At 49.4% G+C, this 24005-nt stretch overlaps 1 protein-coding gene across 1 annotated transcript in view; it reads left to right on the top strand.

The window, feature by feature from the left end:
• The window catches only part of HDAC4 (histone deacetylase 4), a 99392-nt gene that overhangs the window by 73714 nt on the left and 1673 nt on the right, over nt 1–24005 (top strand). Inside the window, 14 exon segments of the mRNA XM_074100841.1 lie at nt 4628–4776; nt 5987–6091; nt 7476–7654; nt 8592–8753; nt 8756–8803; nt 9240–9457; nt 15333–15485; nt 15814–15940; nt 16192–16277; nt 20452–20590; nt 21371–21613; nt 22208–22348; nt 22818–23006; nt 23418–23611. Of these exon segments, the coding sequence (XP_073956942.1) occupies nt 4628–4776; nt 5987–6091; nt 7476–7654; nt 8592–8753; nt 8756–8803; nt 9240–9457; nt 15333–15485; nt 15814–15940; nt 16192–16277; nt 20452–20590; nt 21371–21613; nt 22208–22348; nt 22818–23006; nt 23418–23611 (2133 nt within the window).

The following is a 24005-nucleotide window of genomic DNA, read 5'->3' as shown; positions in this document are numbered from 1 at the left end:
TAAAAATACAGAATAACTCACACAAAAATAGCCGTCCAAAAAACGTAACGAGAACGTTTGGCCGCCAAGCGAACGTAAGACCTTGTCCAGAAGGGGCGAATTCGCGCGATACGATTCGCGACGAATTCGCCCCTTCTGGACAAGGTCTAAGTATGCTGTGCTGCCGAATATTTCCTGAACGATGAAGGTAAAGGATTAAAGCCTCATTTAAACGGAAATATCGTGCGAGTTGTAGTACATTACAGAATCATCTGAGTTACGTTACACTGCAGCAGAGCTACTACGAAACTCGAAACTCGAAGTTCGTGTCGTGCGGGTCCCTCTGACACTTTTACTATTTAATACGAGAGAGAGGGACGGTACGATACAAACTTCGTGTTTCGAGTTTCGTAGTAGCCCTGCAGGGCCGCGTGCCTATGGATTGGATAGGCACGCGGCCCTGCAGTGTAACGTACTCACATGATTCTCACACGCTAATTGAAAGCTTAATTGGTATCACTTGCATCGCGGCCCGGCGTATTGGCAGTGTGAGGAATATTTGGGAGTCGGAGGTGATGTTTGGCAAGGCGCGCGGCCGCTGTCACTTCGCCGCTGTGCTATTAATAGCCGTGAATGGCGATGGCAGCAAGCATTACCATTCATTAACCCGCTCCAGTTGCGCTGGCGCAGAGTATGTCGCGGGCATGAGGCATGCCTCGAGCTTACTGGTTGGAACGGCTACGAAAAACACATCTGTTAACCATAGTAGTAATATTATTGAAGTTGATGCTGTGGCGTTTTATCATACATACAAAAGTTTAAAGCGTTTTGTGGCATTTTATGGCGTTTAAGAAAAAAAAAGACCATATAAAGTCATAAATGACGCATTCTCATTGGTCTATTTATTTATTTCACATGAAGCAGACGATTACTTTTGATTAGTCCGATTGTCGTTACAGCACGCCGGGAAAAAAATCTGAAAAATATTCTAAAAAGTCGTATTGTATTATGAAATAGATACGACCTGTTACCGCAATGTATTACATTGTTGTCGTGTTTAGCGAGCCATAAATGAGACAGCTGTTAAATGTACAGTTTTAGGTACTGGATTTAGGTTATCTATGGCCACATTTTCGAGCACGGTCGTAAAAAGGTTAAGTATTAGTATATTTAACACGGCTGTTCACATATTTTTAAAAGTCCCCCTGGGTTAATGAAATTCCGGAACCATTTCAATTTGAATGTTAGATCTAAATGTTTACGCGAGCGAAGCGATGAAATGATTAGTTTAAGAGATTATATTTGAAAGTCAAAGTGGTGGTCAAATCTCAGCATTATTCAACGACTAGTCACGCATTCTAATATGAAGTAAACAAGGAAAGTATCCGCGGATCGTTCAGCTGCTCCAACGGCGCGCGCGCCGGTCCGTATTATTTTGATGTTCACGTCCACTGCGTGACGCATGGGCGTTACTCACCTGACGCTAAACGCTTTGAGGCAAACAACGCACAAGTGTAGCACATAAAAATTGCTTTGAATGAAAACTCTGTACGGTACGTCTTATTCATAAAATTGTTCAAAGTAAACTAAGAGTAAATAGCTGTTATACCATGTTACCTACAAATCTCGTTCTACTACAAACTAACCGTATTTTTATGAAGTATATTTATTTTCACATGTTTTCTTTTAGCCAAACAAAATTACTTTTAAATAAACACATCCCTATCTTATAATTTATATCAAAGACATTCAGGAAGGACACAGCTGTACGACACAATACACCCAGGTTTTAAACGTCCTTGGTGTAACACTTACCCCCTGTTTTACCATACATTAATAAAATTTATTTGATGGATAAATGTGCTGCCGTTTCTGTTTGTTTTGTTCGAATAGACGGAGACGGCATCACATTTACCCGTCAAATAAAATGAATCAATGTGTGGTGAAACAGCCCCTTAGTGCTAAAGCCTATCAAGTATTGATATCCCGTATACAGTTTAAGCTAAGCTAAGCATACAATATCGTGTAACGAGGGCATGACAGCCTGTTTGGTTCAGCTGTGGGAGCAGCAGAAGGCGATGGAGGAGGCGGCCCGGCGCGAGGCGCGCGAGCGCTGGAGGCGCGCGAGGCGCGCGAGGCGCGCGAGCGGCACGACCGGGACCGCGCCCGACCTGCTGCGCAAAGCGCGACAAGCACGACCACAGCGCTAATGCATCCACGCAGTCAAACAGAAGCTGCAGGTCAGACATTAAGAGTACACTACTTACTACTTCATTTGGTATACTTTCTGGGGTAAAAATAAATAATGTTCTTTTTTGTCTTTCAGTACCCTTAGACTAGTGTAAGTTTTCGGTACAAAATACGTCTCGATCGCGTTCGCGTTAAAATCTCAATTTGTATGGGAACACGAACATCGCAAACGTCCAGCTAGAGGCGCTGTTTCGTGTTTCCATACAAATTGAGATTTTAACGCGAACGCGATCGAGACGTATTTTGTAACCGAAAACTTACACTAAGGGTACAGTTAGATCATCAAAAAATATTGGACACGTATTTTTCTTTCTTCAATTAAAAAATAATAGTACCTACATTGCGTCTTAAGGGCGGTAAATAAGGAATTACGAACGAGATTCTATTAGAAAGTCGAAGACTGAGGGCATTAATGAGTCGATGTTTGTAATTCTAGTACTGCCCGTGCGACATACAATGTTTTTCATCACATTTGCGAATAAAATTGCTTATTTGTAAAAGAAAACTGTTATTTTTTACAAAAATTGGCGATGCCCCTTGCCCTCCCCCTCCCGCAGCTGCCTGTCGCGCGTGCGCAGGTCCTCCTGCAGGTGGTGCAGTATTAGTACGCGCAATGACTCATGCGACCGACCACGGCTCTCATGACAAGAACAAAAGGTCGAGGGTTTTATACGGGGCATTACGGCCCAGTTAACCTGTATGTTTTGGTACTGTTTACGTGCAAGTGTGATGAAATAGTACATTATCAGTCATATACGATTGATCTTTATAGATAAGGGAGTATAATATTGTTCCGTTTGTTTTCCAGGAGTTCCTTAAGAAGAAGCAAGCCGCAGCGAACGCTAACGGCACGCTGCCCGGATCTCCGTACAGAAATTGGTATGTCAACGTAATTTCAGTTGTTTTAGATACTTACTTAAAATTGGTATGACGGTAGCCCGACGGTAGCCCTTATAACATAACTATAGTAAGAAAAATCTGAAAATCTCAAATTTTTTTTGTACGTCTGCCTATGTTAGGAGGGCTAGTAGTACGAAATTCGAAAATCAAAGTTCGCAGGCTCTCGTATTAAGTAATATACGTCAGTGGGACGGTATGGATACGAACTTCGATTTTCGGATTTCGTAGTAGTCCCTAGTTGTCATCTAAAACACTCCTTTACACTTGTAAAACACTTTACAGGTGGTAGGACCTTGTGCCAGGTCCGCCCGGATTGCTACCACCATCTTGCTCGCTAATCCTGCCGTGAAGCAGCAGTGCTTGCACTGTTGTGTTTCGGCGTGGAGAGTAAGACAGCCGGTGAAAATTACTGGCACTTGAGGTATCCCATCTTAGGTTTCTAGGTTGGCAACGCATCTGCAATACCCCTGGTGTTGCAGATGTTTATGGGCGGTGGTGATCTCTTACCATCAGGAGACCCAGTTGCTCGTTTGCCATCCTGTCAAATAAAATAAAAAAATAAAAAAACCATACTTCGTACATTTTACTTGGGAGAGGTGCTCTGCTAACACTGAACAATCATAGATTTTTATTTTTTTATTGTGAGCACCTCTTTTTGATGGAAAATAGATATCTACAAATTTGTGCGGAACTATCGGTGTGCGAGTCCGACTTGCACTTGACTAGATTTTGGCTTGCGATTGACGTCTCTAACCTAATGGTGGTTGCAGTTGAGGACGAGGTGTCTCGCTGGCTCAGTAGGGTAAAATGTCAATTACTGGCCACCTTTCGATAACTGGCTGCCTTATCATCATCATCTCAGCCGTAGGACGTCCACTGTTGGACATAGGCCTCCCCCATAGACTTCCAGTCGCTTCGGCTGGCAGCGGCCTGCGTCCACCGTGAACCCGCGGCTGTAACCAGATCATCCGTCCATCTTGTTGGTGGACGTCCTGCGCCGCGCTTGCCTAACTAACTTTTATACTAAAAATTAACTCTATGAATTCAATTTCCTGAGACTGAGACAGACCTGAATTCATTTTTAACGTAAGGTGGCCAGTTACTGAACAAATGGTGGCCTACTGGCCACCTACTACTACTCAATTACAATACAATACAAAATAATAACTCTTTATTGCACACAAACAGAGATTTAAATTATATTTATTATTATTTTAGATTAATTACTATACCTTCCGCCGCCTAACTTTGCCTATAAAAAGTACATTGCCACGACTATTAGGTACCACAAAAACTATAAAGGAATAATTCCAATAATTGAATAGGCACTATACCGTTAAGCGATTCGAACACAATCCGGGAGTAACTTAAAGACGTCGCATAAAATGTATCTCAGAAAAGCGTCAAAACTGAGTATTAAAGTAATGAACTTTTAGGCAGATTTATATGGCGCGTGGTATATTGGCGATTTATTTTAAAGTAAGGTGTGATCACACAGGGGTATAGTGAAGTCGTCGTCCGGCGAGTCAATAACGGCGGCGGCGGGCGGCGGCGCGCACCCGTACCGGCTGGGCGCGCCGCCGCCGCTCGCGCTGGGCGCCGCGCCGCCCGCGCAGCCCAACTCGGACTTCCCGCTGCGCAAGACCGGTCAGTTCACTCACAATATCAATATCTCTGGTCTATATATCGCAAATGGTGAATGGAGATGTATACATATTATATTTATTTGTAGTAACGATCTAAATTTATTTTTTAAATGTGTCTTCTATTTTTATCGTGTTCTATGTAAAGACACTTTGATTCAATATTTTCAAAATTACATTTAGATCGTGTCGCAAAATTTGCGAGTACGATTCGAACGGTTGCTGTCCGTTTTTAAAAGCATTTTTGTTAATGGAGAGCAACATTCGAGTCTGCCGTATGTAGATTAGATATGTGTGCAATTAATACGCATTCGATTGATTCTGTGTGTATCTACTAATACTATTTTCAATTCGTTAGATCAACCTTAGTTGTTTGACCAAATTTCCAAACTTGTTGACTGAAAAGTAAAGTGGAATAGAATTAATTGTCTTATGTATCTTATTGGCGCCGAGCGCGATAACTGTGCAGCAAATTATAATTCAGTATTGCATTAGCAAGCTGTGTCTCCACCTCGAGCTTAAACCTCGAAAAATGTGTAGCGTAGTGGGCGTGTGCGATGGGGACGAGTCCACCTCTACTCTATTCAAATGAACGAGCTGGTGTCTAGTGAAAGATTGATACGTAGCTAAAGCAACATAATCCATCGCGTATCTGTAGCCAATGAGGGCTATCGTTTTTTGTCTCACTAGATGGCGCACTGTTGCGTGAGATTTTTAAGTGTGGCTTTCAGAGTCTGTTATTACGGGAGTTAAAACACCTTAAAACGTACCATAAAAATATCCAGCAACCACAGTGTTGCTTAGTCCCGTTTTGTTCGGAAAAAAAGGGAGGACAAAAGTTTCCGAAAGACAAAACTGTCTCAAAACACAGACATTAATTGCCCCGTAACGCATAATTGCCATAATTAATTTCAGGTTATGCAAAATATTCACAAAAAAAATCTTATTATAAATAAACCCGCGTAGCTCACCCAAAAACTATGAGATTTGACATTTCGGAGACCTCACGCTACACTAGCGCCTCTAGCGGCGAATTCATTCGCGATAGCCCTCATTGCATGAGGCTATGTTCTCTTACTGCTATCTTGTTGACTTGAACAGCCGCCACCCGCTCCGTTTACCCTCCCGGCGCCAATATCCTCGTTTAACCTCGCGTCGACAGTAGCGTAGCCCTAACCCGTATGAGCGTTGTTGAGCATGGTGTGCACTAACAGCGTCGGAGCCCAATATGCTGAAGCTGCGGCTGAAGGCGCGCGTCATCGAGCGCCGCGCCTCGCCGCTCGCGCGCCGCCCGCTGAAGACTCGCGCCAAGCATCGCAGTGAGTACACATCCTAACCCCAGCCTGGTCGAGGGGACTACCGAAACCGACGTTGGAAAACCGACCAAGCTCAAGACAGATTCGTGGATGGTCTCATTATTATTTAATAGCTAACAATTTCTGCACATAATTAACAGCAATGTGGCCGAAACTTCGAGGTACCTGAAATAGTTATATGTACTAACTACATACGTCAAGATGAGTTTTTGTCGAATCCAAACTAATAGCACTGTATTTTGTCGTGTTGTTGTTGGTACTAAATATATAAATTAATTTGTGCACTTAACGTCATTATTTAATCATCTTTTCGCGTGTTTAAATCGTTTTCCTGTTTCTGCCCATTTAAAGCAATTTGTAGCCACATCATTAGTGGTGTAGCTGACGGTTTTACTAACTAACTTTAGAAATAGGGAAAAGTTTCCAATTCGATCATAGTTGTAATGTTTACAGGCAATTGGATTTTTTTATTTGAAATAATGTAACCTAAACTATCTTTCTTATACCAGGTGGCCCATTTGGACCATTTAGATGGGTCTGTTATTTTATTACGAGTAACTCAGAAACTATTCAGGTGTTTTTTTGTGAGTTGTTTTTTTTTTTAAATCTATGAGTGCAGTTTTTCTTATCACTTAAATCGATGACATTGGTTCGCTAGAACAGAGGCCTTAGACTGCTTGTAGACGTCTGTTGTTTCCCCGGACAACGGACCTTTTTTTTGCCGGACTTGCGGTGTTGTTTGCTAAGTCGCCGGACAAGTGTCCGGTGCATGTACCACATTCATTGTAAGCCATACAACAACGCAACTCCAGCAAAAAACGGTCCGCTGTCCGGTGAAAACAACGGACGTCTACAAGCGGCCTTATCGTCTAACCGTTAGACTCTAACGCACTTGGAATCAGCAGGGCTACTACGAAACTCGAAGTTCGTATCGTACCGTCCCTCTCGCTCTCGTATTAAATAGTATAAGTGTCAGGGGGACCGCACGACACGAACTTCGAGTTTCGTGGTAGCCCTGCAGTCTTTGTCACCACTTCTTGTCACACGGTATAAGACGAAGGGAGAAATAGATAGTGAACGCGATCGGGAATGTCAGTGCGTCCGACAATACGGCCAGCCTTTCACGTATTTTAAGTATCAAAGTTACCTATACTGACCTATTTGAATGGCCCACCCTGTATCCCCACCTGTCGTTTACTGCACTAATTGTCCGATGTATATAATTAGCCTCTCCAGTTGAGGGTCGTAAGATCGAGCCCAAGCTGGCATCTCTGAGTTTTTCGAAATTCATGTGCATGTGCACACTGCCTTAAAGGGATCTCTTAGTAGTTAAATCTTTGAATGTTACGTACATACAACAAGTGTAACGGTGAGGTTTCCTGGTCAGACTGCGACGGCAGCTCGCCGCGCGGGTCGCCGACGGGCGCGGGCGCGGGCGCGGCGGCGCCCATCCGCGAGGAGGAGGAGCCCCCCCCGCGGCCCGAGCTGCTGTTCTCCTCCCCCTCCATGCCCAACATCTCGCTGGGCCGGCCGCCCGCGCCGCCGCACAAGCCGCACGAGCCACAGGTACCCTAAACACTTGCTTTAACCCCCGATGATAAACCAACTTATCCTAATAATTATACTAATATTATAATGCGATTGGTGTGAATTGTTCCGTGATATTTATTTATTAAAAAAAAAAACTAAATGCGAAAGTTTGTGAGCGAGTGAGTATGTTTGTTACTCCTTCACGCTGAAACGGCTGGAGGGATTTGGATGAAATTTGGTATCTAAAAATATTCCCACGGAATTGGGATTTAGTCATGAAATTTGAAATGATTGTTTTCAATGTAACGTCAAGAAAGCCACGATTTAATTTTCGGAAATTCCCACGAGAATTTTTAAAAATACCGCAATTTCAATTCAGCTACTGGATCTAATGATTTACGTGTGCGAAGCCACGGGTAAACACTAGTATGATAAGGTTTTCGGGTGAAACATCTTGCTATTAGCATACATAAATATTGTCATATACCGACATGAGGTATAAAATTTACGCAATCGTTTATTATGACATCACTGGCACATGGGCGTTAATGTTTTTTTTTTGGGGTTGAATCACCCTAAAAGACCACACTAGGGTTCTTGCTTTTGTTTACATTTTTTAGTTTTATAAATTTCATTATGAGGTGTTTTATAGGAGATGGCGACGTGCAGTGGGGGGAAATCCATTATGGACGACTGGAAACCCAGACCTGGACCCAGATAGTGCCGGGCTCTCACCGGCTAAAAAACCCAGCTGCACGTCTCCTATAAAACCCCAATAAGGCAATAAGGGGGGGGGGTCTGTCCTGGGTCTGACATCAGTAGATATTTTTCTAAACTCATTAATTTTCTGTAATCCAGCGACAAGGATAATTGGTTTAGTTATGACTACAATTTGACCATGTGCGCCCCTGGTCAGTCCCTGTCAGCTTACTGGTGCTTGCTGTTTACGTTGACGATTGCATGGTCGGGTCAGGTGGTGGTGTCGGTGTCGCTGCCGCCGGTGTGCGAGGCGGAGGCGTACCTGGGCCCGCTGGGGCCGGCGGCGCGCGGCGGCAAGCGGCCGCTGGGCCGCACGCACTCGGCGCCCCTGCCGCTGGGCGACCCCGCGCTGCAGCCCCCGCCCCCGCCCCCTCCGCGCAGCCGCCCAGCGCACACAACTACCTGCGCGACCAGATACGGAAGACTGTGAGTGCTAATTAACACCATTGACTTTTAGGGAGAAGCCGTGGTGGCTTAGCGGTTTTCAAGGAGAGGGCCCTGGGTTCGAGCCGGGGCTCGCTTCCACAGCTTTTGGGAATTTACGTGCGATACTACATTTTTATCAGGAAAATTTCGTAAAGAAACTTTTTTCAATCCACACTGGGTTCGCATATAGTAAGAATGATCCGAGACTTTTCATTCCGAATTGAGGGCTGTGCTCTATGGTGGGATTTATAGGTCCTTTTTGGGAGATCTATGACATGACGCTGTTGATGTGATGATACTTCTCAGACCCGTTTTCCTCGAATCCTAGGACATTATCAAAGTCTTGGTATTCGCTTTCTTAACTTGAAATGTTTATATGTAACTCAGTATTATATTTGAGTTGTCTACAAAATTTTTAATTTGCCATTGTTGACAGGTGTTGACGCGTGCGCACGACGCGGCGGCAGCGGCGCTGCGCGAGGAAGAGGGCGAGGTGATCGACCTGACGGCGCGCCGGGGGGCGCCCTTACCCGCGGCCGCGCCCGCGCCCGCTCCCGCCGCCGCTCCGCTCGCGCGCGCGCTCAGCTCGCCGCTCGTGGGCGCGCGCCCGCCCGCCACCGGCCTCGCCTACGACGCGCTCATGCTCAAACACGGGTAACTATCTACAATCCACACTCATTGGGCCTTTTTCCATTAGCCGGCCCCGGCGCTGGGGAAGCAGAAATTTATGAAAATGTATGGCTCGCTTTTTCACTTACCGGCGCCCACGCAGCGCTGGGGTAGCAAGCTTCCCACTCGGTGCCGGCCCGGCAAAACTGCATGTTGTATATGAGTAGCCGTGTGCGTGTGTGTTTGTGAAGTCCGTGTCAGTACTGTACCACTCACCGGGCGTAAACCGGCATCGACAGGTTTCGATTCCAGGATAGGCAGTTGGCAGTTTGCGCCGCAACAGCGCTCCACCACCACTGACTCTGCCTACCCTTCCGCCTGCTCAATGCACGCTATAGTTAGACCCAACAGGCTATTTGCATCGAACACAAATTTTCTCTTAAACAATTTAATGTAAAAATTATGCTCGGGGCTTCTCTACTTTAAGGAATCGAATCAGAAATGAGGGTCACCGACAGTCACACTCGTTGAAGTGGCAATATAACACGGATAACAGATGGCCGTTGGGGATCGAAAAGCTCTCGAATTGAGACCGCGAATCGACAAGCGGAGCGTAGGAAAATCGCTATGAATCTAATTTTTAACCGAATTATTTTTTCTCTTCGCTAAACATTGTCTGTGTATCTATGTTTTTATAATAATATAAAAGATATGGCAAATTCAACAGTTCTCAAATACCGTATTGTCAATTTAAAACGTCTATATCTGTTTAACCGTTTTACATACATTTCATATTTTAGTTACATAATTTCTTAACAGATGGTGTGAGATGTACTAATTTTGTAGTTCTGTTTTACAACCTCTTTATAGATGGTGCTAGTTGCACATATTTTATATATTTTTAGTTTAATTTCCACCCGTGAGATGTCACTATCAAGTGCAGTCACCATCCTACATCACGCTTTTAAGATTTTTCTTGTTTTCATGGCATGACGACGAAGGTCTACGTTTTTTATCCTCATAATCCTAGTAATCCACAGTACTGTATATTCTTAAGTTAGCAGTATTAAGTGAAGTGATTCAGAAGACAGTGGTATTATTTCTTGGGACCTTGTGGCGTTAACATTGGTCCTTCGAACCGGATACGGGTTCGTGGTTGGTGCAGTACCGACGCAGTAGCGGCTCGCTGCTGATGGTGCAGCGGGATATCCACGGTATAGTGGACAGTGGCGTCAGCGGAGCATCGTGTGGCGTCATCTACTCGTCGAGACGTCATCAATAGTGTTTGTGTGTGAGTGAACAAGGTCAATTGTGAGTACGCTTTAATCATTAATTGTGGGTACAGATAATGAAGATCAAGTTAAGTAAAGCAATTAAAGACTTGTAAAATTTAGAACTATCTGCTAGGACTTAGAATAATACACAAAAAAAGCTACAATGATACTGAAAATTTACTAAAAACATTGTACCTACTTAATTAGAACTTTGTGAAGTGGATAGCAAATGGCAGTCTACACTGCCATTTGATCCCAAGAGTATATCACTCGCAGGGCTACCCATACACACACACACACTCACACACACACACACACATACACACACACACACACACACACACACGCATGCACAATATATGTACTAATTATTATTAAGAAACTTTTAATAAAAAAAAGTACTTCTAATGTTTTGAATTAATTTTCATAATATTTCAGTAAATGTAATTTTCACTTTTTACAAATTAGCTATTTAATTTGTTAAATTCAATTCGCTTATTTAGATACTAGTTGCAATTGTACCTACTTTTAAGAAGAGCGGAGGCTCTTATTACAGGTATATTCTTACCTAAAAAGAGGCTCCAGCCACAGTTAATGTAACACGCAATGGTTTATGAATAAATTATTATTATTATTATTATTATTATTATTATTAATTCTCTTAAAAGAGCAACTACGGGGAATCCATGCCCAATTTCGCTAGAGTTTAAAACACTTAGAAAAAAATCACGACTTCCTGGACTTAGAATATTTTCGAATAAATTGCACTTTTATTTTCAACTACTACAATGGAAAGTAAAGCAAAGCTTCAAGTCAGTTTGATAGATCGTATGGAAAAAGCTAGAACAAATTTCAAAAAATCCCCTAAGGAACGTCTGAAATCCTATGACTATTTGAATACTAGATTACAAATATTGGAACAGTTATGGGCTGAAATTAACAAAACACACAATGAAATGGTCATGGGAACAGATGACAAGTTTTTTGAAGAAAATGCATATTTTAAAGAAGACGTGTACACAGAGATAGAGGAGTTGTACATTGACTACAAATGCGAATTAACATCTGCACTAAGCAAATTGAGGACTACCGTTGAAGCTGCCAGTGTGACCCAAACTACAACAGGAACCGTCAAACCGAGAATAAGATTGCCGGAAATCACTATTCCGAAATTTTCCGGCAAGTACTCTGAATGGACGACTTTCCGCGATTTGTTTGTGACTCTGGTCCATAAGAACGAGTCTTTGGACGATGTCCAACGGCTACATTACCTCAAGGGTCATTTATCTGGTGAAGCAGAACAGCTATTGAGACATGTAGATATCACTCAAGAGAATTATTCGAAATGTTGGGAACAGCTTGAAAGAAGATACAACAATAAAAAGTACCTAGCCAACAATATACTGAAACGACTGATGAGCCAAAGAAACTTAGAATCAGAGTCTGCGAGCGGCATAAAAGAGCTGCTGGATACGACAAACGAGTGCCTAAACGCCCTGAAAAATATTGGTATCAATGTGTCCAACTGGGATACTATTGTCATATACCTTATTTGCCTAAAGTTAGATTTTGAAACCAGAAAGCAATGGGAACTGAAAGCTAGTAATGATTCAGATGATTTGCCCACCTTCGAAGCATTTGATGACTTCTTGGAAAAACGGTTTAGAGCACTGGAGTTTGTAGAACCCAGATCTTCCAAATCTAGCAACTTTGTAAATATAGATTTCACTGGTCAATCTAACAGAGACTCGAATGCTCCTACCAATCCAAAAGTTCATCATGCAGCTGCCTTGTCATGTTCCTATTGCTACGACGATCACAAAATAGGTAATTGTAAGAGTTTCTCTAAAATTGATGTTGATGCCCGTCGTAATTTCGTTCAGTCTAGTCAGTTATGTTTTAATTGTTTAGGTCCCAATCACACAGTATTTGTTTGCCGCCAATCCACGAGATGCCGTATATGTAGAAAGAAACACCATTCGTTACTACATCCCAAGAATACCAATTCACAGACTGATTCTGGAGGATCGAATCAGTCAGCTGAGCCAGGTGTGGCTGTAAACGCAGCCGCAATAGGTTCATCATTACATGATGAGCCCATTAGTACCGAAGTAAAGAGCCATGTTTCGACCAGTCGTAATCAGGTATTATTACCAACGGCTTTAGTTAAGGCACAATCGAAACTTGGAACAGATACTAATCTCAGGTGTTTGCTCGATCAGGGATCGCAAGCTTCCTTGATCACTGAGTCAGCAGTCAATTTATTAGGACTAAAGAAAATGAAACACAAAAGCACAATTTCGGGTTTAAGAAGCGACGAGGGTGCAACACTAGCTTCCAAGTCAATAGTAAAGGTAAAGTTTCAATCACTTCATGATCCGAAATTTGAGTATACGGTGAATGCTTTCGTGTTAAATAAACTCACATCAGCACTGCCGGAAAAAAGAGTCTTCGTTGAACGGTCATCCGAACTTCGGAATGTTGAGCTAGCAGACCCATTCTTCGATAAGCCTGACAAAATTGATTTACTCTTAGGGGCTGATGTCTATGGACAAATTTTAGAAGAGGGTGTAATTAAGAAACCACCAGAAGCATTAATCGCCCAAAAAACTACTTTGGGATGGATCTTGTCAGGTCCAATTAATAAACAACTTTCGCCAGAAAACACTATCAGCGTTAATCACATTCACGTCAAAAACGAGTTACTTAATAAATTCAGAGAACTTGAGGCTGATAGTCGAGTAAAATCTCTGACTGAAAGGTTTACGGATGAAGAAAAGATACGCGAGAAAATATTTAGCGCATCCGTTCCATATCTTAAGGTACCATCTTCACATAAAATCACTTATAATGAAGGTGATGACTTTCCTCTGGAAGTGAGCCAATTTTGTGCGAACCAGGAAACTGGCTGCGAACCTGTAAATGAAGGAAAGAAGTTAAATGGAGAATTAAACAATTTATTAGCAAAAGGCGGAGCTGAGTTACGAAAATTGAAAGCTAATGATAGCGAACTTATGCAAGAGATTTGTAAAAAGAAAGAAAACGATGCTGTTATAAATACCTCAATAGAACCACGTCACGTCACCTCCGTAGAAACTTTTGCTGACTGCGCGTTGAGAAGTACTTACCGATCCTTGGAAGAGCTGCTCTGGAAGGAAGATCCTGGTTGTCTAAAACAGAAAATTATAAATCATAAAAAATATACAGTACATGAAACAAGGTTGGAAGAGAAAAGTAATAAAATATATTGTATAAATACCAGTAAAGCAGTTGAAGATATAAAAGCAGCAGGCACAAACATAAACTTAGTAGAACAGGAACAACTTAAAGATGTAAATAAGATTGTGAAAAAGAATAAACTAGTAAATAAGAACAGTACACTTACCTCGGTAAATCCAGTCCTTGATGAAACAGGAGTAATGCGAGTAGGCGAACATGCAAATATCTGTGAGAAAATGGAACACCCAATTGTTTTGTCACCAACGAGTGATTTTAAAAGTGACAAAACTAGCAGCCTAAGAAGATGGCAGCTGACTCACGCAGTGGTCCAAGATTTCGGGCGTCACTGGTCGTGCAAATACCTGATGCAGTTCTACCACCGGTATCAATGGGCTCATCAGACACCTGAATCCACTGTCACTCACATCGTGTTAATAAAAGAAAACGATTATTCTCTAGCTAAGTGGTTGGACGGTCTCATTATTACACATATACTGGACTGGACGGAATTATACAGGTCGCTAGACTAAAATATAAAGGAATCCTATTTGTCTTGTTAATTGAAAAATATTTGCTATTGTTATCTAGTTATAGTTAGTATGTTTTTAGATATGTATACATATAAGTGCAACTGCAAGTCACTTAATATTGAAATGCAGATTTCTCACTCGATGTTTTATGAAATGTTCTAAAAGGAATATGTTTTTAAGTTACCTACTGAGTTAGCAGCAATTTGTATGACCAGCAAAAAGCTATTTAAGTTTTAATTATTGTTATTTTATTGTTAACATTAGCCGATTGATAGCCAAAATTATTTACTTGTCATTATTCTATCTGTACATTGAGTTTGTCATAAAGGACAAGTCCCGCAGTTTGTCCTTGGCGGGCGGTATGTTTAACCGTTTTACATACATTTCATATTTTAGTTACATAATTTCTTAACAGATGGTGTGAGATGTACTAATTTTGTAGTTCTGTTTTACAACCTCTTTATAGATGGTGCTAGTTGCACATATTTTATATATTTTTAGTTTAATTTCCACCCGTGAGATGTCACTATCAAGTGCAGTCACCATCCTACATCACGCTTTTAAGATTTTTCTTGTTTTCATGGCATGACCGACGAAGGTCTACGTTTTTTATCCTCATAATCCTAGTAATCCACAGTACTGTATATTCTTAGTTAGCAGTATTAAAGTGAAGTGATTCAGAAGACAGTGGTATTATTTCTTGGGACCTTGTGGCGTTAACAATATCTTCGAAACATTTGATGGGAATCTGTAGTGGGAGACGACAATTTTTATAAGAGAAAATCGCAGAAGTCAAGTACATTGTGTTTTAAATAAGGAATTACGAACGAGAGTCTATTAGAAGCCTGCATGTTCGGACACTTATACGAGCGAGCGTGATGAATGTATCGTTCGCAGGTGCCTGTGCGGCGCGCACGCCCCGCAGCACCCGGAGCACGGCGGGCGGCTGCAGTCCGTGTGGGCCCGGCTGTGCGAGACAGGCCTCCTCGCGCGCACCGAGCGCACGCGCCCGCGCAAGGCCTCGCTGGAGGAACTGCAGTCCGTGCACAGGTACCACCACCGCACAGAGCGCTCCGAGGCGGAAATGGTCTCGCCGGAAGACCAGCGCTGGCTCCGCCCGAGCACTCCATATTTTATCCTGAGGCGGGACCATTTCGAGCACAAACCAATAAGTATTGGTATTTTTTAGTTACTAAATCGTTGCACGGACGGACTGCCCAATAGTACAACACTGGACGAAGATACACGCCCCGGTGCGTGCCTTCGTTCGGTGTTTCTAGTTCATTGTGTCTCTCTAATACCTAGTTACTTAATTAAGAATACTGTTACTAACTAATCATGAACTGAGTCCGAAATTAAATTTAATTTAATTTTATAGCGAAGCCCACGTAGCCATGTTCGGTGGTCGTCGCATGGGCGCGGCGTCGGGCCCGCGGCAGCTGGTGCGGCTGGCGTGCGGCGGGCTCGGCGTGGACTCTGACACGGCTTGGGGCGAGCCGCACACGGCGCCCGCCGCCCCATGGCCGCCGGCGCCGTGCTGGACCTCGCCGTGCGCACCGCCAAGGGAGAGCTGCGCAACGGGTAACTGACACTGACACCCTCCGTACTACACGGCTTGGGGCGAGCCGCACACGGCGCCCGCCGCGCGCATGGCCGCCGCGCGCCGTGCTGGACCTCGCCGTGCGCACCGCCAAGGGAGAGCTGCGCAACGGGTAACTGACACTGACACCCTCCGTACTACACGGCTTGGGGCGAGCCGCACACGGCGCCCGCCGCGCGCATGGCCGCCGGCGCCGTGCTGGACCTCGCCGTGCGCACCGCCAAGGGAGAGCTGCGCAACGGGTAACTGACACTGACACCCTCCGTACTACACGGCGCGGGGCGAGCCGCACACGGCGCCCGCCGCGCGCATGGCCGCCGGCGCCGTGCTGGACCTCGCCGTGCGCACCGCCAAGGGAGAGCTGCGCAACGGGTAACTGACACTGACACCCTCCGTACTACACGGCTTGGGGCGAGCCGCACACGGCGCCCGCCGCGCGCATGGCCGCCGGCGCCGTGCTGGACCTCGCCGTGCGCACCGCCAGGGAGAGCTGCGCAACGGGTAACTGACACTGACACCCTCCGTACTACACGGCGCGGGGCGAGCCGCACACGGCGCCCGCCGCGCGCATGGCCGCCGGCGCCGTGCTGGACCTCGCCGTGCGCACCGCCAAGGGAGAGCTGCGCAACGGGTAACTGACACTGACACCCTCCGTACTACACGGCGCGGGGCGAGCCGCACACGGCGCCCGCCGCGCGCATGGCCGCCGGCGCCGTGCTGGACCTCGCCGTGCGCACCGCCAAGGGAGAGCTGCGCAACGGGTAACTGACACTGACACCCTCCGTACTACACGGCGCGGGGCGAGCCGCACACGGCGCCCGCCGCGCGCATGGCCGCCGGCGCCGTGCTGGACCTCGCCGTGCGCACCGCCAAGGGAGAGCTGCGCAACGGGTAACTGACACTGACACCCTCCGTACTACACGGCGCGGGCGAGCCGCACACGGCGCCCGCCGCGCGCATGGCCGCCGGCGCCGTGCTGGACCTCGCCGTGCGCACCGCCAAGGGAGAGCTGCGCAACGGGTAACTGACACTGACACCCTCCGTACTACACGGCTTGGGGCGAGCCGCACACGGCGCCCGCCGCCGCATGGCCGCCGGCGCCGTGCTGGACCTCGCCGTGCGCACCGCCAAGGAGAGCTGCGCAACGGGTAACTGACACTGACACCCTCCGTACTACACGGCTTGGGGCGAGCCGCACACGGCGCCCGCCGCCCGCATGGCCGCCGGCGCCGTGCTGGACCTCGCCGTGCGCACCGCCAAGGGAGAGCTGCGCAACGGGTAACTGACACTGACACCCTCCGTACTACACGGCTTGGGGCGAGCCGCACACGGCGCCCGCCGCGCGCATGGCCGCCGGCGCCGTGCTGGACCTCGCCGTGCGCACCGCCAAGGGAGAGCTGCGCAACGGGTAACTGACACTGACACCCTCCGTACTACACGGCTTGGGGCGAGCCGCACACGCGCCGCCGCGCGCATGGCCGCCGCGCCGTGCTGGACCTCGCCGTGCGCACCGCCAAGGGGAGCTGCGCAACGGGTAACTGACACTGACACCCTCCGTACTACACGGCGCGGGGCGAGCCGCACACGGCGCCCGCCGCGCGCATGGCCGCCGGCGCCGTGCTGGACCTCGCCGTGCGCACCGCCAAGGGAGAGCTGCGCAACGGGTAACTGACACTGACACCCTCCGTACTACACGGCGCGGGCGAGCCGCACACGCGCCCGCCGCGCGCATGGCCGCCGGCGCCGTGCTGGACCTCGCCGTGCGCACCGCCAAGGGAGAGCTGCGCAACGGGTAACTGACACTGACACCCTCCGTACTACACGGCGCGGGGCGAGCCGCACACGGCGCCCGCCGCGCGCATGGCCGCCGGCGCCGTGCTGGACCTCGCCGTGCGCACCGCCAAGGGAGAGCTGCGCAACGGGTAACTGACACTGACACCCTCCGTACTACACGGCGCGGGCGAGCCGCACACGGCGCCCGCCGCGCGCATGGCCGCCGGCGCCGTGCTGGACCTCGCCGTGCGCACCGCCAAGGGAGAGCTGCGCAACGGGTAACTGACACTGACACCCTCCGTACTACACGGCGCGGGGCGAGCCGCACACGGCGCCCGCCGCGCGCATGGCCGCCGGCGCCGTGCTGGACCTCGCCGTGCGCACCGCCAAGGAGAGCTGCGCAACGGGTAACTGACACTGACACCCTCCGTACTACACGGCGCGGGGCGAGCCGCACACGGCGCCCGCCGCGCGCATGGCCGCCGGCGCCGTGCTGGACCTCGCCGTGCGCACCGCCAAGGGAGAGCTGCGCAACGGGTAACTGACACTGACACCCTCCGTACTACACGGCGCGGGGCGAGCCGCACACGGCGCCCGCCGCGCGCATGGCCGCCGGCGCCGTGCTGGACCTCGCCGTGCGCACCGCCAAGGGAGAGCTGCGCAACGGGTAACTGACACTGACACCCTCCGTACTACACGGCGCGGGGCGAGCCGCACACGGCGCCCGCCGCCCGCATGGCCGCCGGCGCCGTGCTGGACCTCGCCGTGCGCACCGCCAAGGGAGAGCTGCGCAACGGGTAACTGACACTGACACCCTCCGTACTACACGGCTTGGGGCGAGCCGCACACGGCGCCCGCCGCGCGCATGGCCGCCGGCGCCGTGCTGGACCTCGCCGTGCGCACCGCCAAGGGAGAGCTGCGCAACGGGTAACTGACACTGACACCCTCCGTACTACACGGCGCGGGGCGAGCCGCACACGGCGCCCGCCGCGCGCATGGCCGCCGGCGCCGTGCTGGACCTCGCCGTGCGCACCGCCAAGGGAGAGCTGCGCAACGGGTAACTGACACTGACACCCTCCGTACTACACGGCTTGGGCGAGCCGCACACGGCGCCCGCCGCGCGCATGGCCGCCGGCGCCGTGCTGGACCTCGCCGTGCGCACCGCCAAGGGAGAGCTGCGCAACGGGTAACTGACACTGACACCCTCCGTACTACACGGCGCGGGGCGAGCCGCACACGGCGCCCGCCGCGCGCATGGCCGCCGGCGCCGTGCTGGACCTCGCCGTGCGCACCGCCAAGGGAGAGCTGCGCAACGGGTAACTGACACTGACACCCTCCGTACTACACGGCTTGGGGCGAGCCGCACACGGCGCCCGCCGCGCGCATGGCCGCCGGCGCCGTGCTGGACCTCGCCGTGCGCACCGCCAAGGGAGAGCTGCGCAACGGGTAACTGACACTGACACCCTCCGTACTACACGGCGCGGGGCGAGCCGCACACGGCGCCCGCCGCGCGCATGGCCGCCGGCGCCGTGCTGGACCTCGCCGTGCGCACCGCCAAGGGAGAGCTGCGCAACGGGTAACTGACACTGACACCCTCCGTACTACACGGCTTGGGGCGAGCCGCACACGGCGCCCGCCGCGCGCATGGCCGCCGGCGCCGTGCTGGACCTCGCCGTGCGCACCGCCAAGGGAGAGCTGCGCAACGGGTAACTGACACTGACACCCTCCGTACTACACGGCGCGGGGCGAGCCGCACACGGCGCCCGCCGCGCGCATGGCCGCCGGCGCCGTGCTGGACCTCGCCGTGCGCACCGCCAAGGGAGAGCTGCGCAACGGGTAACTGACACTGACACCCTCCGTACTACACGGCGCGGGGCGAGCCGCACACGGCGCCCGCCGCGCGCATGGCCGCCGGCGCCGTGCTGGACCTCGCCGTGCGCACCGCCAAGGGAGAGCTGCGCAACGGGTAACTGACACTGACACCCTCCGTACTACACGGCGCGGGGCGAGCCGCACACGGCGCCCGCCGCGCGCATGGCCGCCGGCGCCGTGCTGGACCTCGCCGTGCGCACCGCCAAGGGAGAGCTGCGCAACGGGTAACTGACACTGACACCCTCCGTACTACACGGCGCGGGGCGAGCCGCACACGGCGCCCGCCGCGCGCATGGCCGCCGGCGCCGTGCTGGACCTCGCCGTGCGCACCGCCAAGGGAGAGCTGCGCAACGGGTAACTGACACTGACACCCTCCGTACTACACGGCTTGGGGCGAGCCGCACACGGCGCCCGCCGCGCGCATGGCCGCCGGCGCCGTGCTGGACCTCGCCGTGCGCACCGCCAAGGGAGAGCTGCGCAACGGGTAACTGACACTGACACCCTCCGTACTACACGGCGCGGGGCGAGCCGCACACGGCGCCCGCCGCGCGCATGGCCGCCGGCGCCGTGCTGGACCTCGCCGTGCGCACCGCCAAGGGAGAGCTGCGCAACGGGTAACTGACACTGACACCCTCCGTACTACACGGCGCGGGGCGAGCCGCACACGGCGCCCGATTTTGAAGAATCTACTTTCATGTTTTCAGTTATTTGATTAACACCTATATATGTAGTTTTGTATACCTTGTAGTAATGTTGTTAATGTGTGTGCAGGTTCGCGGTGGTGCGGCCGCCGGGGCACCACGCGGAGCCCAACCAGGCGATGGGCTTCTGTTTCTTCAACTCGGTGGCCGTGGCGGCGCGTCTGCTGCACACGCGGCTGCGGCTACAGCGGGTGCTCATCGTCGACTGGGTCAGTAACACTAGTCACTACCCTGCTGCTGGCCAGTGGCCACTGCTGTGGGAGGACCACTTTAGAAAGCGAGGCAGAGCGCAGCAGTGGCGCGGCATCCTCCGCCCCCTGGTTCGTCTCTTGTCCGTCGACCCGTTGAAAGTTGAAACATCAACAACAACATCAACAAATAATACTTTGTGTCTTAAGGGCGGTAAACAAGGAATTACGAACGAGAGTGTATTAGAAGCTCGAAGTCGAAGTAATTCTAGTATCGCCCGTGCGACATACAATCCTCCGCAGCATGTGCCCGACGTCCTGCACGCCATGCAGTATGCAGCACGCTGACTGGGCTTCATGACAAGAAAATTAGTACAGGCAATGACTCATTTACGACCACGGGTTTCATGACAAGCACATTAAGGTCGAGGGTTTTATTTGGGGGGTTGCAATCAAGGTAGCCTGCGTGTTTCGACACTGTTTACGAGCAAGTGTGATGAAAAATATATGTAAAACGTCGCAGCGTCAAGGCAACAGCTGGGCACTTAGACACTAGTCTAGAGAATGTGAAGTGAGAATGGGGTGTGCCTTCGGATACCGTCTGCTCTAGCTCTTAATCAAGGTAAAGCGAGATTTTCTACACAGCTTCCGCGTCTTCAAAATGCGTCATCATATTATTTTGCACTGGAAACTGGGAAATGGCTAAACTTGCCATCTGGCACCGGCAGTACGCCTCTAATTGGTAATGGGTGTCCATGGTAATGCAAAACTAGTGTTAATTGCTAGGTGTTTGTTTCCCAGGACGTGCACCACGGCAACGGCACGCAGCAGATATTCTACGAGGACCCTCACGTGCTGTACATCAGCATCCACCGGCACGACGACGGCAACTTCTTCCCGGGCACGGGCGCCGCCAGCGAGTGCGGCGCGGGCGCGGGGCTCGGCTTCAACGTTAACATCGCCTGGGCCTCCGGGCTCAGCCCGCCGCTCGGCGACGCAGAGTACCTCGCCGCCTTCCGCTCCATCGTGATGCCTATTGCCAAGGTACTGTTCTAACCTCACCAACCGGTTTTTTAGCCGGCGAGAGCCCGACACTGTCGAGGTCCTCTTTTCTCAGTCATCCATAATGGATTTTTCCCAACTGCACACCCCGGTCTTCTCACATAAAATTTAAAACTTAAAACAAGTAAATAATAATACTATACGTACATATGTATAAAAATAATACGGCGCGTCAACACCAAAAAAAGGTATTGATAAAATTGTATCATACTTTTCATACTTGCTTGCATACGCACGCACATATTATTATTTACAAACTTTTGCATTTCTAATATTACTAATTTACTCGCGACTTCGTTTGCAAATAATTTCTTTATCGCGCGCTCATGTCATGTCACGAATAAATGTTTTTTTTTGTATATTGATTTTGTTATCTGATACGACTCTATTTCTAGGGCCGATAGAACTTGTTGGATATTTTTGCACGTTCCGCTGTGGTAGATATTAATGCAAGGTGACTGTACTTTAAGCGTGAAAGTGTTACAAAAAACACGCACGCATTTAATTAGTAAGGAAGTAGAATGAGCATTGACCCGTGGCCCGTGGATGTAACATGTGTGGTGTGGTGCGGTGCAGGAGTACGATCCCGAGCTGGTGCTGGTGTCGTGCGGGTTCGACGCGGCGGCCGGGCACCCCGCGCCGCTGGGCGGCTACACCGTCAGCGCCGCCTGCTTCGCCGCCATGACACGCGACCTCATGCAGCTCGCCAACGGGAAGGTAACACCCACCACTATTCTTTTTTACTAAAGTTTATTTTCACAATCGCGTTTTGCCCAATTTAAATCGACACAGAAACAGTGCCGACGGAGCTCTCCTAACGCGGAGCTCCTACTTTTATGTAGTTTTGCACTTCGGGCCGATGCAAACTTAACATCATAACCCAAACCTACCTATGTTTCTGTGTCGCTCAAAATGAGGAAAAAACGCGATTGTGAAAATAAGGTTCAGTAAAAAAAGCATGGGAAAAAGCATTCGGGAAAAACTGCGTACGGAAATTTTGCTACTAAGAAATAACGGGTTTGGGAGAATGATCGAACCATAGGCATTTTCCCAGAATAGATAATTAACAAGTCTTTTTTTTATTGATCTTCAAAAAGATGTTTTCCTGAAAGTTTAAATTGTACTGGCCGCATTCCTTGCACAGTTGGTTAGTAAAAAGAGTGAAGCATTGTTGATGTGTTGTCAGGTGGTGCTGTCCCTGGAGGGCGGCTACGACCTGCCGGCGATGTGCGACTGCGCGCAGGAGTGCGTGCGCGCGCTGCTCGGGGACCGCACCGCGCCGCCCGCGCACCACGAGCTGGCCCGTGCGCCCGCGCAGCCCGCGCAGGACGCGCTGCGGCAGACGCTCGCCATACAGGCGCCGCACTGGCCCAAGGTAACATAACAGTACAATACGATCACTCTTTATTGTGCACCACAAATAGTAAGCGATATAAGAAACAGGTACTAACTAAATAGGTACACAGAGAGAAAATTACAAGGTAAACAATAGGCAGCCTTATCGCTTAACAGAGATCTCGCAGGCAACCTTTTTTACAGAAAGAAGTAAGAATTCGATTACAGCAGGTAACCTTACGTTAGCCGGTGAAGGTCTATCGTCACTTGACACGTGATGTTAAGTTCCTGCATTTTGTCTCTGTGTATAATTATTGTACTGATTCGGGTGTACACAGTTCATACTACTGCAGCTGCTTACGATCTAATTATTTTAAAACATGTATGTTAATTATGTTCAATAAATCTTTTTAAATCTTAAAAAAAAAAAAAAAAAAATTTTTTGGCCCAGATAAAGCGCTACGCGGGTCTGATCGGCGTGTCAGCGCTGGAGGCGGGCCCGGCCGTGGCGGCGGCGCGGCTGGGCCGGCTGCAGACGGAGCGCGACGCCGCCGACACCGCCGCCGCGCTCGCCACGCTCTCAATGCACCACCAGCACCCGGCGCACGCGCACCCCGCACACCCCACGCCGCTCGTCCGACCCGCGTAAGTACCTTCAACCTCTATCACTGTAGCCAACCTAGTGATGTACTCGCTAAAATTGCGCTAGCAACTTTTTTGACACATTACACTTTTACAGCGCCACCTACCATCACAGTAGGTGCAGTGATCAGGATGGCCATCCTGATCACGGCACCTACTGTGGCGGTCACATTGACCAAACGGTGTGTAAATAGGATATTTGGCATTAATAACTTAACAAGTTTAGTTTAGTAGGCACAGATGTATATAGTTTTTCTCTTGTTCCCCGTGCATCACCATCGTTAAAATAATTTAAAATTAAATAAATTATAAGTTTTGACACTTCGCGGGCCGTTACCGCGATGCGCTCGATCGATCTTAGTTAATCGAGTTAGCTGATAAGTTACATCACAGTTCA

Source organism: Choristoneura fumiferana, chromosome 17 (genome assembly GCF_025370935.1).
Source record: "Choristoneura fumiferana chromosome 17, NRCan_CFum_1, whole genome shotgun sequence".
NCBI classification, from domain to species: domain Eukaryota; kingdom Metazoa; phylum Arthropoda; class Insecta; order Lepidoptera; family Tortricidae; genus Choristoneura; species Choristoneura fumiferana.
Note: the sequence above shows the minus strand (reverse complement) of the source record. Positions and strands in the feature narration are given on the sequence as shown.